This window comes from Gallus gallus, chromosome Z (genome assembly GCF_016699485.2).
Source record: "Gallus gallus isolate bGalGal1 chromosome Z, bGalGal1.mat.broiler.GRCg7b, whole genome shotgun sequence".
Lineage (NCBI taxonomy): Eukaryota > Metazoa > Chordata > Aves > Galliformes > Phasianidae > Gallus > Gallus gallus.
In genome coordinates, this window is record NC_052572.1 from 38401211 (window position 1) to 38417354 (window position 16144).

The following is a 16144-nucleotide window of genomic DNA, read 5'->3' on the forward strand; positions in this document are numbered from 1 at the left end:
TTTTAAAAGGAGGGGAGTCTTTCTCCCCTTTTCCCCAGACTTCTAAACTTTCTGGGCACACAGTTCTACATCTTCCACTTAGTCAGGTTAGAATTTGTCTGAACTGTTGATTAGCTCAAAACCCTGGAAATGGGGCTGCTAAAACAGCCAAGGAAGAAAAGCAAAAAAGAGTGGTTTGTGTTTTGTTTTGGTTTTCGACCAGGCTGACACAAAGGAGAGGTAAAGGAACATGCAGCTGAGATGCAGGCACTGATGTTACATAATGTAACATCATGTAAGAGATGTTATCTTTGCTGAGATAAAATTAATACTTCCTTACAGTTCCTTCTCCCTTATACTCTGCAACAGGAAAGAAGAATCAATAGCAATTCACCGAAGTCCTTACTTATAAAAATTAATTGAATTCCAAGAATCTTATTTAAACTGTTGTATTCACATAGTAGAGAAGAAGCTCATTTTTGCAAGTGGCCTGAAATTATACCTCTTCAGTGACCAAAGTCTGAGATCCTCTGACTGCTGAACAGATACAAGCCAGAGACCTGAAATGCAATATGTAGGCATCTTTCCACTATTCCTATAATTACTTTGGCAAACAAAAAGATCAAAGAAACTCTACTCTTGCAGTAGAATCAATATCAGCCAAATGCTTAAAAAATGTGAAAATTCTGAAAGTTTTCTGTGAATGTTTCCATTATACACAAGCCAAAAAAGACTTTCAGTGATACTTTTAGTAATGACTAAATGTAATGACCAAATCTTAAGTGTTTCAAACTTTCTGGCTGTAATATTCTGGAAATTTCAATATTTGGATATTGAAGACAAAGCATGTACAATTAAAAATAATCACACAATGATACATCCATCCAACACTTATCACAATAAGAAACATTTTGGGAGAACAATAATTCCAAACAATATAAAAGAAAAGCTAGATTTCCAGGAATTAGGATACTGTAATACAAAGTTAGGGCCAAAAATACTGTATTTTTAACCAGAAACATTTTTGAGGGGCAGTAATTATACAACCCACCAAAAAATAAAACAAAAACAAACAAACAAAAAAAACCACCCAAAAAACCAAACCCAACAACCCAACAATTTCTGTCTCTGAAACAGACAATACATGCATTTAAACGACACGTTAAGAACAGCAAATATGATCTTTATTTTTAAATACTGCAGTTTAAAAATGTATCTGATATCCCCACCCCCACCCCCATAATAATAATAAAAAAAATTGGTCAAATAAAGATTTCCTACAGCATGGTAAATGAGGAAACCAGCAACAGGCTTCAGCTTAAGACTGTATTTCAAGAAAAAAACAGACAAACCCACAGCTTTACAGTAAGATTGATCTGATTTATCTTGTATTTTTACACTGTCTTCAAAATTCCCCTTCATTCCTTTTTTTTTCTTTTTTTCCTTTTTTTGTTTTTTCTTTTTTTCCCTGCAGCATGGCTACTGTGAAAAAGCTTGAGTGAAACTTACAGCAATATCCCCTTAACTAGATAATGACTGGATTATTGATTACATGGAAATGTTTCTGTTTTGACTGATACAACTCAAAGTGTTATGGGTAAATATAAGACAAGAAAGAGGAAATATCAGTAACTCCTCAACACAAAACATACAGTTTTGCAAGACCTCTACTAAACTAACAAAATAGACAAGGACAGATGGCTTTAGTTGTTTAATGCATACTAAATTTTAGAATGTATGGTTTATGTCAAAAGAGGGACTGTATTTACAAAAGCGTGAATTTCTAAATTACAGTAGTTGACTACATAAATCATGTCCATTTTAGCTTCCTATCTTCAGATGGTCTCTTCTAAACATATTTATTTTACTGGTCTCTTAGCTAGAGGTAGGTCATTTGTAGGCCTTGTTAATGTGCTGTGCACACTTCATTAGTTTACAGTATGCAGGATAACCATGCACAGAGCTTCAAGAACAGCAGCACATATAATAAATAATTTGGGTAAATTTTATTTTTTCATCTGGGTTAACATGTCTCATTTTCTCCTAATATGTCATTCTTTTGTGAAGAATGTGTAACAAGGAGAGGGTCCTTAGGTTGAGCAATCTGAAAGTCTTTTGACACTTACAACCAAAGGCTGGGAGCCTAGCAACGTCTTTATATGCAGCCCTTTTCCCCCCATTTAAGTTTTTGCAACTCGTACAGTCAATTCTGACTGATATCCAGCATAAAAAGTCTCCTCCACTTTCAAACTAAAAAAACCGATTCACAATCATGTGGCAGTATGATTAAAAATTACAGTTCATACACTTTGACAATCAAAAGAGTCATAATTATAAAAAGTAAACTGCCCTTATAGCTGCATCATCCTACATATGCAAGGACAGTGACAGATAATTAGTGAAAAAGGCAAGTTTAAGGTTTCTGTAAAACACACGTTACAGCTTTCTTGTGCTAGCGAACATCTAGAATACACAGGTTACCAAGACGTTTTCCTTCCCTCCTCACCCATTCGTGACATTCAAAGAAATCACATAATTTTGGCAAAGTTAAAAGGGCTTCTGTCTTATTTTTGCCTTCAGCTTCACGTTAGAGGCACAAACTTCTGGACTCAAGTACTATAAGGCATAGTAGAAATCACCAGTTAAAACAACAGCAACGACAACACCACAATAACAACAACAACAGTATATTGCAAGTGGGAACAGCTGTGTCATTTAAAAAGGAAATGTTTTTGTAAACTGTCACACTGCAATGCTGTGTTAGGTGATTTGTGTAAAGCCTGCCTTGGCATGCTGACTATTTTTTTTTTCTTTTCTTTTTTTTTTTTTTTTCAGAACATGCTCAAATGATCTAAACATTGCCACAGGTTCAACTTACTTAAAATACACCAGAAGAAGACCAGTGGCACACACTCTTTATAACTTCTGCAATCACAATATAACTACAAAGCATGAGTAAACTTCTGTTTTGCTTTTATACAAAACTTAAAACAACACGTGCTTCTCCCAGACTTAATATTCCACAACAAGAATCAAAATAAAACAAAAACCCACCAAATCAAGCCTCAGTTAGACACCACTGGCTTTTTTAATTTTTCCTCTCTCTGGACACAGCTATATTTATATCACTACGTCCAGCACGGCCAATGCATTCCCAATGCATTATCAACTGTGGAATTGTAAAACAAGAAGCTCTGTTGCATTTATAGCAATACCAGGACCAATTCTGTAATGGCATATATTACACTAGCTGCTTTGATCACCTATTTAGAATGTCAGTGTCACTTTTTACAACCTACATCCATCCACTTTTGCTTTATTAAACGAAAAGCTTTTAACATCTTACAGTTGTTAACAACAGCAAAATGACTTTTTGGTTGTTGTTATCTAAAGTTTCTGGAATTTCTACAATACTGTTTAATTCATTTGATGCTCCGGATAATTTTTTGGGTTTTTTGTTTTTGTTTTTGTTTTCCTAGGGAAACAGCATATACCCACAAGTATTTATGTGCAATTGCTTGAATCATCTCTATATTCACTTTTCTAGTAAAGGGTTCTCAGAAAGGTAAAAGTAACCTAATGCAAATCTGTCAAATATAAAGAGCTCATGTTCCAATCCCAGATCTAACAGTTTATGTTCTGCTCACAAAATTCTGTCACATCTGGACAAAGCCCTGACAAGCTTTAAGCAAATTCAGATGCGAATGGCCTCTGTCTGGGTGTCTCCAATTTACTTCTACTCAGGAATGTGCAAATGATTTTATACAGCACGATGCTAGTACCGCTCTGTACTATAGTAATTTCTCTGTTTTGTAAATAAAAAACAACAACAAATCCCTAGTCAGAAATAAACTGACAAAATTTACATTCTTCTCTCTTAAAAAAAGTAAATAAAATAACATTATTTAAAATGTGAATTAGCTATAAGACATACAATACAATTACATAGATACATATCAATACAGCACATTCAATTTGCCAAAAATTAATGATTACAAAGCCAATATGGATGCTGCCATATATATATATAGATGTATGTACAATGATTATAGCATTCATAATTGCACTATACCTACAACCAGTTTTAAATTACAAGGTGTTTCATGAGGGACCAAAAAATAGTAACTGTTCTTATTATTGTTGTTTTGGACTTGGGAGGGTTAAGGATGAAAAACGTCTCATTAGTATTTATTGTTAACTTTGGTAATCAATTAATAAGCCATTCTTTTTTCCACCTCCCACCTGCTGCTACGAGGCAGCAATTTCTCTGTTAAGTGCATTCTAGTGCTACTTGGCAATGCAGATAATCAGTCTAATTACATGCCTGATCTCTGAGTCTTCTGTAGCTTGCTAGCAATCATGCACCTGGTCAAAAAACACCTTTCAACCTAAGCTGCAGAATAAAGGCTCATCAATGTGTGCTGCGTTTTTGTTGTTAAAAAAATTGCACGTTAAAATTTCAAGAATGATTTTTTTCACTGTATCATTTACATTACTACATCTTTTCTAAAGAACATTGAGAGAGGCTATTTTGCATGAAAGCCTATCAAATGTCTGTGAATGAGTTAACAAGCAACCTTATCAAGAAAGGTTCCTGTATGTGATCCCCCATCAATATTTTTTTGTTGTACAACTAAATGTGCCTTGTTTTTATCACAGAAAACAATCTCATGCCATATCTGACATAAGGAGAGACTTGAACTGTCTGTAAATAGCAGACCATATGCATGTGCGTGGTGCACCTTGTAGCACCTTCACGCACACTGTTGTTTTTGGTATTTGAAAATCGAACACTTTCTGATAAAGGGAACATAGGAGCTGATGTTGTTTGTTTACCATTTGGCAGTTGACTCAATCAGGTCAGTTCCCAACTCATCAGTTTGGCATTTCAATCAGTATCTTATGTTTCAAGAGTATTCATTTTATAAAAAGCCAGATTTGGCAACATTATTTTGATACAATAAAAATCGCTTTTCTACTGTGGAAAAAAAAAACAATGACAAAACAAAACCTATGCTTAAAAAGAGCTCTAACTTAAGAAAAAAAACCCACACAACTAAAGAAAGAAAAAAGAACACTGTTTCAGGCTGTAGCTACTGGGGAAAATGTAGTGTCTACGGCATTTCCGTTTGGCATTTGTGAATAAAAGAAGAGAGAAAAAAATGGCACATGGCAATTTAAAAGAGATTCTATCATATTCAATGTACATCCTAGGTTGTGTTTTAATTATTTCATTACTGTCTTCAATGCAGCTTTTCAAACAATGAAAATAATTTAGTATTCATACAAAACTGTAATTCTATTTTGTAATCTCAATATTCTAGTTGCAAAAGAGAAGACAGAATGAAAACACTCATGTCAAGAATTTAAAAATCACAGTATCAATACTTTTGATCCTTCAGAGAAGTACATACTTTAAAGTTAAAATGATCTGATGAATTCAATTCTGGTGACAGTATTTTCCTGACCGAATTAGTCAACAGAAAGTGTTTTTACTCAGGAATGGAACTGGGAAAAAAAGGCCATTGTACCTTTAAAAAGATAAGGGAAAAGAGGAAGGAGGGAAAGAGAAAGGGTTAGGGAAACAGGAAACAAGCTTGATTCTGCTCTGATAGCAGAAATCTGCTATCCTTTATAAGTGTATGACTGAGAATTTCAAATACATTGAGTCACAAGGTTTTGCCTAAAAAATGAGGAAATGTGCTGTGAATGTACTTCAGCAGCTTTTGGTTTTCCTCCATGTAGTTTAAATAAAATCATAATATTAACTACAAACTCTGTGGAGATTCACAGAGTCCAGGCCGGCAATAAATTAGTATTATGCAAATTGTTTTCACAGATAATACAGTCCCTCCTGTATATCTTCAATCACACAAAGTTGGTTCTGGAGGGCCTCCTAGGCACAGTTAGACCAGGTTGTACTCCTTCAGGTTTAACTGTAGGATTGTGTCCTTGACAGCAGCAAAGACGAAGCGGATATTCTCTGTGTCTGTAGCGCACGTGAAGTGGGAGTAGATAATTTTGTCACTGTCTGGATTCAGGTCTACGAACATCTTCAGGATGAATTCTCGGGCCGCCTGTGCATCCCGCTGCGGTCCTGGTAATTAAGAAGATAAAATCTGTTTTCTTACAGACAATTCAATACCTGAACTTCTTTAACAGTGAAATGCCTTTGTCCTCTCTCCTAGCTCTTCATTCCAGTGTGTGTCAAGTCTTCTAGTACTAACCATGGAAGAATGCTTTCATGTGATACACTGTCCTTCGAGCATAGCTTAGTTCTTCTTCCCATGCTTTTAAAACTTTCCAACAGTACTGCTTACAGTAATTTAAATCACCCCAATTTGCCACCCTGGCTTGCAGTTCTCATCCCTATGCTACCTTCTCCATTGAGCCATGAAATAGGAAAACAGAAAGGAGAAGTGATCCACTTTCCTAAATCTGCACACCTCTCACATTGCCAGTGAACTGGAACAGTGAAGGACATCACATCATGACCTATGCATGCTACAGACCCCACCTTGCTACCAGAAGAAATCAAATCAAACCATAATCTTGTCTGCAGAGTTAAGTCCAGCAAGAACTGTAAAATCAACAGACAAGCACTCAAAGATTTCCATGTCTGACCTCCTGTTTTTTTCTGGACAAGCATTTAACATGGGTGTTATCTCAATTTCAGTGTTGGTAACACACTGTCTTGTAGAGCCTTCTCACCTTTAGGATGTCAACTAAGGAGTCTGTCATATGAAATGAACTTGAAAGAATGAGATTCTTCTCTATTCAACTGCCAGTTTTCTCCCACCCTATCAAACTAAATTCACTCATTATTAATACAGTCTGATCCTGCAGCCTGTTCACTGCTTGTAACAACTCTCAGACACAGCCTTAAACAAAACCAAACCTCAAGTAAAGAGTATGTGAGACAATGTGTAAAACAAGGAATGTTTTCATTTATTTTTAGCTTTTACACTTCAGTTCCAACACTCACTCCAACTTATGAAAATAAACAGAATCAAGTCCACTGCCAACATGATAATACTCATCTAAAAATTAACTATTTCCCATGAAGAACTAGTTATAAAGTGTACTGTCCCCCTACACACAGCAGAAAATGAAATCATAGCAATCTAAAAATTGTACAAATGATTGCAATCATATTTTTTAAAAATTAGATGATTATAAATTGCAAAGGTTTCTTCCTGTTTTTTTTTAATTATCTTTTTTTTTTTTTTTTTAATTATTATTACATTTTGTCAGTACTGCAGTGTACATAGAGAATGATGTCAGTATACTTACCATCATACTCCGGAAAATAATCAACTAGATGGGAGTACATAATTTTCTCCTCTAAGAGATCCTTTTTATTTAAGAACAGAATGACTGAAGAGTTCTGGAACCACGGATATGTGATAATTGTTCTAAAGAGTGCCTTGCTCTCTTCCATTCGATTCTGGAATAAAAAAAGAGAAATTTAAGTAGTCAATCAAATATTTAAAAAAATACATACAATTAATTTAAGCAATCTTACTTTAACTGACAAACAGAGCCATTTTATGTTTTGCAACTTTGATTCCACTACAACTAATACATAAGCAGTTAGGTAAATATGCAGGCGTTTTCCTTTTGCAAACTTAACTCCTCAAGCGTAAGTATTCTTTAAAACATAGGTCATGAAAATGAATGCTAGAAGTGATACAAATATAAAGTCAGACTCTGCAGACTTATGACCAGCCACCAAACTTGTGGCCGCTGAGATGTGTTTGATTAATGGAAGTGACAAGTATAACAGAAAAATACCTAAGGAACAATTCAAGGTTGAAGAACATCACTTATTTTACAGGCCTTTCATGAATTCTAAATACAGAATTATATAATTCATAGAAAGATCAGCTTTAAAATAGTCACAAGTAAATCTGGTACCTGAGAATGCTTCCTATATTTCTATTTATCATTTTTGACATAGTGAAATTACATTATGAGTTGATAAAACTCTGACTAACTTTTTGACATCATGTGGTTAACAGAGCATTGGAGCAAACTGAGTTCAAACCCAGAAATTATAACCCTTTCTTTTATTACGACTAAAGGAGCTGCCTCCACAAAAGAAGAGTTTCACCACCAACAGGAAGAAATTGAATCCTGCAGACATTGCTGTTGCTTAGTAAAATAATGATCTGTCAGAAAACTCAGACAGTTTTGCAATAAGTATATCTTTACTTGCAGTAGTTTGCATTTTGAAGAGACCAACAGTATAAACTAAAAACAAACAAAAAAAAACCCCCATCCATTTTGTAGAAATTTATGGTTTGATGGTCATTCTTTATAGAACACAATCTTTAAATGATTCATAAAACTTGATAGCATTTTGGAGTGTGGATGGAAATAGAAAGCCAAATTCATAGGTTGAGAAGCTAATGCTTAGAGTAAAAATCTTTTATGTCTTCCAGTCAATTCTTATTGACTTCTTATCCAATTCAATTCTTATGACTCATATTGATTTCAGTGTTGCCAGGATTTCATTCAGAAATGAGAAAAACTGAAACATCAACAGAGCTAAGCGTCATTGGATTAACTGCTAAGACTTCTCCATGTTCTGTGAAGACTTCTTGTCTACTAAAGGGCTTACAGAGAGGTAATAAACAAACAAATCAGAGATGAAGCAGGTCTCTGTGATTTCAGAGAGTTCCATAAATTGAAAGCCAATCTGGAATCCTCCAAAAGGAGACTTCCTACTAAAAAAGCAGTATAAAGAGCTGCTTTAGGAAAAAGTTGTACCAAAGGAAATTATTAGAGCCTTGAGAGATAATTTGCAGAAGTTGTCAATCAGTAATTGCAGTCTAGAAAACTGAAAGAACGACAGAACTGCTTTAAATATGTAGCTCAGGATGTCAGTAACTGAAGTCGATAAAATACTACCAGATTAACCCAGACTCCCTCACTTCACTGCATTCACTAGTAAAATGATAAGTTCCATTTCTAAAGAAGTCACTTGCCTCCAAAGTTCATCTTCAACTACATTTCCAGGATATGCAATGCTAAATATGAATCTATTCCTGAATCATGGAAAGTAGGCTTTAAAGAGGCAACAGTGGACTGGTGCTCCTGTTAATTTTATATTAAGTAATCCAGTTCTAAATAAGATGAAAAGGAATTCATCGACAGAGCTCACTGACATAGCATTAACTCTAATGATACAAAGACCTTGCCCCATACAGTGGTACCAGCTAAGGATACTGGGAAGGTGAAATACTAACTGGTGTCTCTGGGGAACGGTAACTATTTCACTATGGGTACATTGCTACAGAACAGCCCTTACAGCATCTGCATGTGCAGAGTGAAGTGAACAGCAGCAATTAAGATATCAGCAGGGCTGCAGGAATATTTTCTACATACATGTCATGGTATAATGTTCCACAGACATATATGTCCTTAAAAAAAGATGTATATAATAAGATAGTACTGTTAGAATGTCAAGAGAACAGTTAACAAGTGTCTTGTAAAGTCTCATAAGAGGATAAATTAAGAAAATTTCAGTTCAGTTCACTGTATGATATACACAACACTGTGTATATTACTAAATAACTTCTATAGTCAGTGCTATTTTACTGGACAGGAAGTGATGGACTTTCTAGGAAAATATTGCCATTTGTATTTTGAATTTAAGGATTTATTTGTTTGTTTGTTTGTTTGTTTGTTAAATGCATCACTAAACAACATAGCATAGTTAAAATGAAGAGCAAGTGGAACTTGTACTTGCGGAGCTAGCTGAAAAATACCCAACACAAGCCCTAAAGATAAAAATTATGACAATTATTTTTTTATCTTATTAACAAGTTAATAATGTAGATTCAGCAAAATTTGCAGGTCACTCTGAAAGTAACGTCTCCTATTTATTTCCACAGAAATGACAATAGATACAAAGAGCATAATAACACTAAAATAATATTTAAAAGACACATCTGCTGACACCTAGTGAAGAGAAGAGAGCAATTCCCAGCTGAAAAAAAACCAGTGCTTTGATAGACTAGGAAATACTAGGTTCAGCACTAATCTGAAACAAAACAGAAGCAGTGATGGAGATTCACTCAAAAATATAATTGTCTAGAGTGTCATCTAGTGGGCAGAATCTAAGTTACATACTGAAAAAATTCTGCTATCAATATCTTTCTAATAAACCCTTAATAACTTAAGTAGCATCTGTTAACAAAATTAGGAATTCACAAAATTTTAGGGATTGAATTTCACTAACATGTTGGGAGAAAATGCGTTGAAGCAGACAAGCGTTCTTAAATTAACAGCTTCCAAAGTATAGGTAATTGTTTATGCTGGTAACTGATGTTTATTCAAGTGAAAGGACGTTCAGAGATGATAACTGTAGAACAGGAGGTACTGGCATGAAAGCTTTATAAAAAAAGCCCTTACAGATCGCAATACTCCTGAAGTTGCTTAGCATCAAATAATACACTATATTATTTTACATGACATGGTGTGAATGGTTTTTGTCGGAAAGTCTGTGTTAATTAGGAATGTCTCCACTATACAAAAAGGATTTCCAGCAATTATTTAAGCAGAAGAACTGCCTGGCTGCACAGAAGACCCTAGAGTGTATTCCTTGGCTAATAGGGCTGCTAAACGAAAAGTCGGGAAATAACAAAGGAAATCTGAGGTGGGAAGTAAGGAGAGATTCCTCTGCTATGAAAAAGAGTAAATACAGTATCAAAACTGTAAGTGCGTCTGATCTTTACCACCAGTGTGAAATATAATCTTGAATCTATACTGCTGTAACTGGCCATTCTGAGAAAGGACTTAATGGCCACATTAACATTTTTATGGTTAACTCAAAAAGAGAAAGAGACTACTTCAAACACAGAGCTCAGAAATAATTCCTCTGTTTAGTTTGCTTTGTCTTGAATACTTCTGCAAATAACCCTCACAAAACAAACAAACAAAAAATAACAACAAAAAAATGCCGCTGACAGAAGACTTGGAAGTCAAATCCATTGCTGAGAATTGTATTTTCAAGTCTAACCACTTCAACAATGTGAAGTTGCAGCACTGCACTTGAAAATATATTGCAATTCTATGCACCTAGCAAAGGTAAAAATAAATGAAATAATGACTGAAATCCATAAAAATTGACATATTCAGAAACCACCAAATCAGAAAAATACTGTCAAAATAGAAGTATTCTGAAAAGTGGTCAAAACTGTAGTATAAACATTGCTATCACCATATTTTTAAATGAAAGCAAAAACAAAAACAGAAACAAGAATATTCTATTGATTGGGATGAAAAGACACGAATGCTGTAATAATAAAATTTTCACCAATATCCACATCCTTCTGATAAAAACAGAGAAAATACATTTAAAATAAAACTGTTGTTGAAAGATGCTGTTCTCTACTCAGGTTTTACATTGGTTATTGAACAACAGAAATGGCAATCTTCTTTGCCAGCGATTGCTGCCAAGAGCAACATTTACCAGCAGCGCTTCTTTCAGCTTTGCAAATGAGTTCATGAACATTCAACCTCTTGTTTCCATTATTATCCACCTACTCTGACAAAAAGAAACAGGCTCCAGCTCTTCCATATGCAAATGCTTAATACTTTACACTTTACATTTAAAGGGTTCTTTATCCAGTAACCAAAAAGAGAATATGAACGTGTGTGAGCATGTATGAACAAATACAGTACACACAGTAGACAGTTTTGGCACAGAAGATTAATGTGTTATTTTCTCTAGTTTCCAAATAAACAATGAGTTCTGGAGAATTTATTTATTGTTAATATTGTTAGGCAATTATGAAGATCATTTGAGGATTTTAATTATATCTGGGAGTTTGTATTATCCCTCTGCCCTATGCCCAGTTTTTCTGGATTGCTGAATGTTGAAAAAACAGGCAGTTGAAGAATTATGTTCACTCATGATGGAGAAAAAGTGCTCTGATCTCAACATTGTTTTCTTTCAGTCTTCATGCTAAGCCATGTAGGCCCAGTCTGTGAATAAGGAACACAAAGTGCTCAAAGAAAAGTGGAAACTTGCCCAGATATGAACTGAAAGATAATTCTGATGTAAAAATGAAACACGTTCTTCAGATAATAACCTCTGTGAAGAGTGGAAGTATTCTAAACTCCGTGTCCTCACGCCATTCTTATTTTTGGCCTACATTAAAAGTAAGTCTGACTGGAACACTGTACTCATTTGTCACCCATTAACAGATCACACTGACGAACATTATGGAAGTTCCACCTAAAGAATTTGGATACTCCTTATTTTTACAGATTAATTTTGTCCAGATACAAAACATGAGCATGTATGACTGCATCTACATTCCCACATGAATCTGTACAAACGAATTCACACAAAAAATATCTGTCCTGGGTTTCAGACTTCCAAAAACTTCTAATACACTAGATGTTAACTGAAATATTTTCTTAACAAACCAAGAAACAATGGCTACTCTACTTAGGACAAGCTAGGAACAATGATGTTTTCCATCAACCAAAACAACCGACAGCCTTGCACAGTGAGTTTGTTCAGCACAGAAACATCACTTAAAGCCTGTGCTCCTTTAGTTTTAATTTGTACTTGTGGCAGAGGCACTGAAGCCCTAATTTTCTGAACATCCTGTTCTGCCTTCAAAGAAGTATTACTTCTAATAGTCTCACAAAACAGTTCTTCAATATAAATTAAGTACAGTGAAGAACTGAAATATTGGATCAAAACTGTGAATGCACCTATTAGAAGGAGGTGGTACTTTTCATAAAATTTAATTGAAAATTTGTTGACATCTATTTGATAATTAAAGGCATGGGAAAGAAACAATAGTTTAAGAGAAATTAAGTCATACATTACTATTTTAAAGGTAATAATCTTAAATGCAGCTACATTAAATAATTAACACATAGCTTTAGAACTGACATATTCTGCTCTCTTCAGCATGTTTCTAGATTGTACATAGAAGAGTACCTAAAGACTAGATGAAACTTCTGTAGTGCTAATCAGTGCGATCTGTTAACAAATAATGAATCAGTACAATGTTCCAGTCACAATTTTCTTTTGATGCACAACAAAATTAAGAAATGGTATAAGTTTAGAAAGAAAAAAAAAATTAAGTGCAGTTCTTTACTTGAAAAGAAACTTCTTTTTAAATTAGAAGTAACATAATGTACATAATCCTTTAGAGGTTATAAATTAATATACTTTATACTCTCTATAGGAAGTATAAAGGAATTAGATGTCAAAAGTAAAGATGATTTGTTCTATTTGCTGTTATTCAAGGTTAGTGAAAACCCAGCAAATAAATCTCCTACAAAATACAAATCTTTAAAGTAATACTAATGTTAATGTTTTAACAAAGACAGTGATATTTCAGTTCATTTGTACGTGGTTTCATTTATCAATGAAAATAAATTCCTTGACAAGGAAAAAAAAAAATAAATAAATAATAAAAAAGGATAAACCATTGTTTTCCTAAGGTAGAGATGAACATTTCAAGATACTTGTATATACCTGTCTAGGTTGCTCTGAAAGTAACGCCTCCTATTTATTTCCATGGAAATTACAAAAGATATAAAAAGCACAACAATACCGTTTGATAGAGCATAGTATCAGTTATTGAAAACTTTTTCAGCATAGCAACCATCATCAACTGTACGTTTTCACCAGTGATGAACAAGAGCCTCCATTCTACGCTCATCACAATCAGCACCAGAGATGACTCACTGTCACTGTTACTACTGCTGAAACACACCCATAGCCTCACTGCCATCCTGCCAACATCTGCATCTGATGTCATGGGTCAAAATTTAAATAGGAGGTATTACTTTTAGTGCAGTCCTCACAAAATTAATATTATGAATATATAAACCTAGGTGTTAGTGAAACTCCCTACACAAAAGTGGAAGTAGACAGAGTATTCATTTTAAACTTCAGCAACATTTTCTTCTTTAATACTGTTGAAAACTCACATTTTAAAACTGCACTTTTTTAAAAAAAAACTGCGCTAGTTTTTTTTTTTTTCATACCAGTATGTATCAGTTTTGTCCAGAACAATCTAAACTGGTATTTCTTCCACAGATTGTACTGGGCAATGGATGGTTCAAACTTCTACAAATTATTTTTTCATTAGTGAATACCTCGTGATATTCAATGTCCTTGTAGCTTTTCAGTATATCACGGCATCTCAAAAATACAGCCTTTGCATTTTGATAAATCATACATTTTTGAAATTTTATTTAGCTTATTATGAGCTTAGGAGCATTCTATACATTAATTTAGCTGTACTGAGGAAACTGCATCTTTTCTGTTTTCTTCTACCTATAAAAAGTTCAAACCTTCATTATCACTAAAGATCTACACGAGCTATACAAATTTATATACTCCTCAGACTTTTAGCAGGAAGAAAAATATGTCCAAGCACCAAGCACCTTTTTTTGTTTTTTTTGCTGCCACCCACCAAATCAGGCTGCTTAGGATCCCCTCCAATCTGTCCTTGAACTCCTCCAGGGATGGGACATCCACAGCTTCTCTGGGCAACCTGTACTAGTGTCTCACTGCCCTCCTCTCTTATATCTAAACGAAATCTTCACTTTTTTAAACCATCCCCCCTTGTCCTATCAGTGTCTGACCATTTAAAAAGTTGCTCTCCATCTTTTTAATAAGCTCACTTCAAGTAGTGACAGGTCACACTAAGGTCTCCCTAAAGCCTTTCCCAGGCTGAATAAGCCCCATCCCCTCAGTCTCTTTTTAGGAGAGGTGCTCCAGCCCTCTGATAATCTTCACTGTCTTTTCTGGACATACCCTACCAGCTCCATGTCTTTCTGGTGTCAGGGGCCTCAGGTCAGGTCACAGTACTTCACAAGGGCAGAGCAGAAGAGGACAATCCCCTCCCTTGCTGTGCTAGAAACCCCTCTTTTGATGCAGCCTAGGATACAGTTGGCCTTCTGGATTGCACGCATACACTGCTGTCTCAAGATAAGCTTCTTGTCTACCAGAACCCCCAGGATTACAAAAATCACGTTTGTACGAATCTAGATTTTCAAACTATAAAATGCTGTCTCTAGTTCTCCCATAATTGCAAATGCTTACTAGTCTACTGCAAAGCTGAAATTTTTTTTCAGTATTTATTAACCATCCTACATAAGGCACTCACAATTGGGCAGTCTGAACACTGTCTCTTTTTCTATGTATGATGTCCACTTGCAGAGTATTCACACCCTGTTCCTCAGAACTCTGAAGACTTAAGACTGCCAAGGGTATGAAGGCAGATACTGTGCCCAACTCCAGTGAGAAAAAAAACCTGGAGAGACATTAGCAAAGTCTCTCAACTCAGTATAGACTCATCTGATTTATAATCCAAATGTATTTCTTTTGAGTAGGCTAAACAATGGAAGAAACAGACTTACAGCTGAAAGTTCGCCATGCACTACATTTTAAAATACAGGTCTGAATCGTAAGGGCTCTATATCCATTTCAGAATGGTGAAGGGCTGTATAAACACACATGCACTGAATAACAAATAATATGCTTAAGATTTGTGTTTATAGATTAAAATTAGATTAATGAAACAATTTATTAGCTAAAAAGAAACCAACAGATGATTTAAAAGTATACTTTTCTTTGAAAAGTCATCCAAGAGACTCCAGGCAACAATGTACAGTGGACTAATTAGAAAAAGAAAGTAGGCTGCCTTACAAAAATCATACCGTATAATCAGGCCATACAAGAAATGCAAATGGAGGAGCGGTCACTGCAACTTATTGAGATAGATCTTTAAAGCAAGAGGCACACAGATCAAAGCAGGATTAGATTCTATTATAGCATCACACCAATGCTGTACACACAAAGAAAGGCGCTTACACACAAGTTGGCACAGAAATTTTAATGCCATTTCTCAATTAGAAGTGAGATGCAAGAATCATCTTCAAAATGAAGAGTTTTACAGCTTTTACCTCCCCAAGGTAAAAGAACTTGAAAAATCAAAACACCTTTACAAGTAAAATAATCTTTTCCTTAACAGAGATAAAGCAGTTACAGAAAAGCTACCATAACCTGAGGTATCACTTTGGTCATCAGAGAGCCCAAGCATGAACGTGATTTTTAGTGTATTCTCTTCAATTCAGTACACAAACCCTTTCAGTCTAAAATCACAGAATCATTAATGCT

At 34.8% G+C, this 16144-nt stretch overlaps 1 protein-coding gene across 3 annotated transcripts in view; it reads right to left on the reverse strand.

The window, feature by feature from the left end:
- Window positions 1–1291: 1291 nt before the first annotated feature.
- GNAQ (G protein subunit alpha q) overlaps window positions 1292–16144 on the reverse strand; it is a 118502-nt gene continuing 103649 nt past the window's right edge. For all 3 annotated transcript variants that reach the window (NM_001031427.2, XM_040655550.2, XM_046905376.1), the window contains 2 exons: window positions 7273–7426; window positions 1292–6076 (listed from right to left, as the gene is read on the reverse strand). In NM_001031427.2, coding sequence (NP_001026598.1) covers window positions 5886–6076; window positions 7273–7426 — 345 coding nt within the window. In that variant the 3' untranslated portion in view covers window positions 1292–5885. The remainder of the gene's footprint in view (window positions 6077–7272; window positions 7427–16144) is intronic.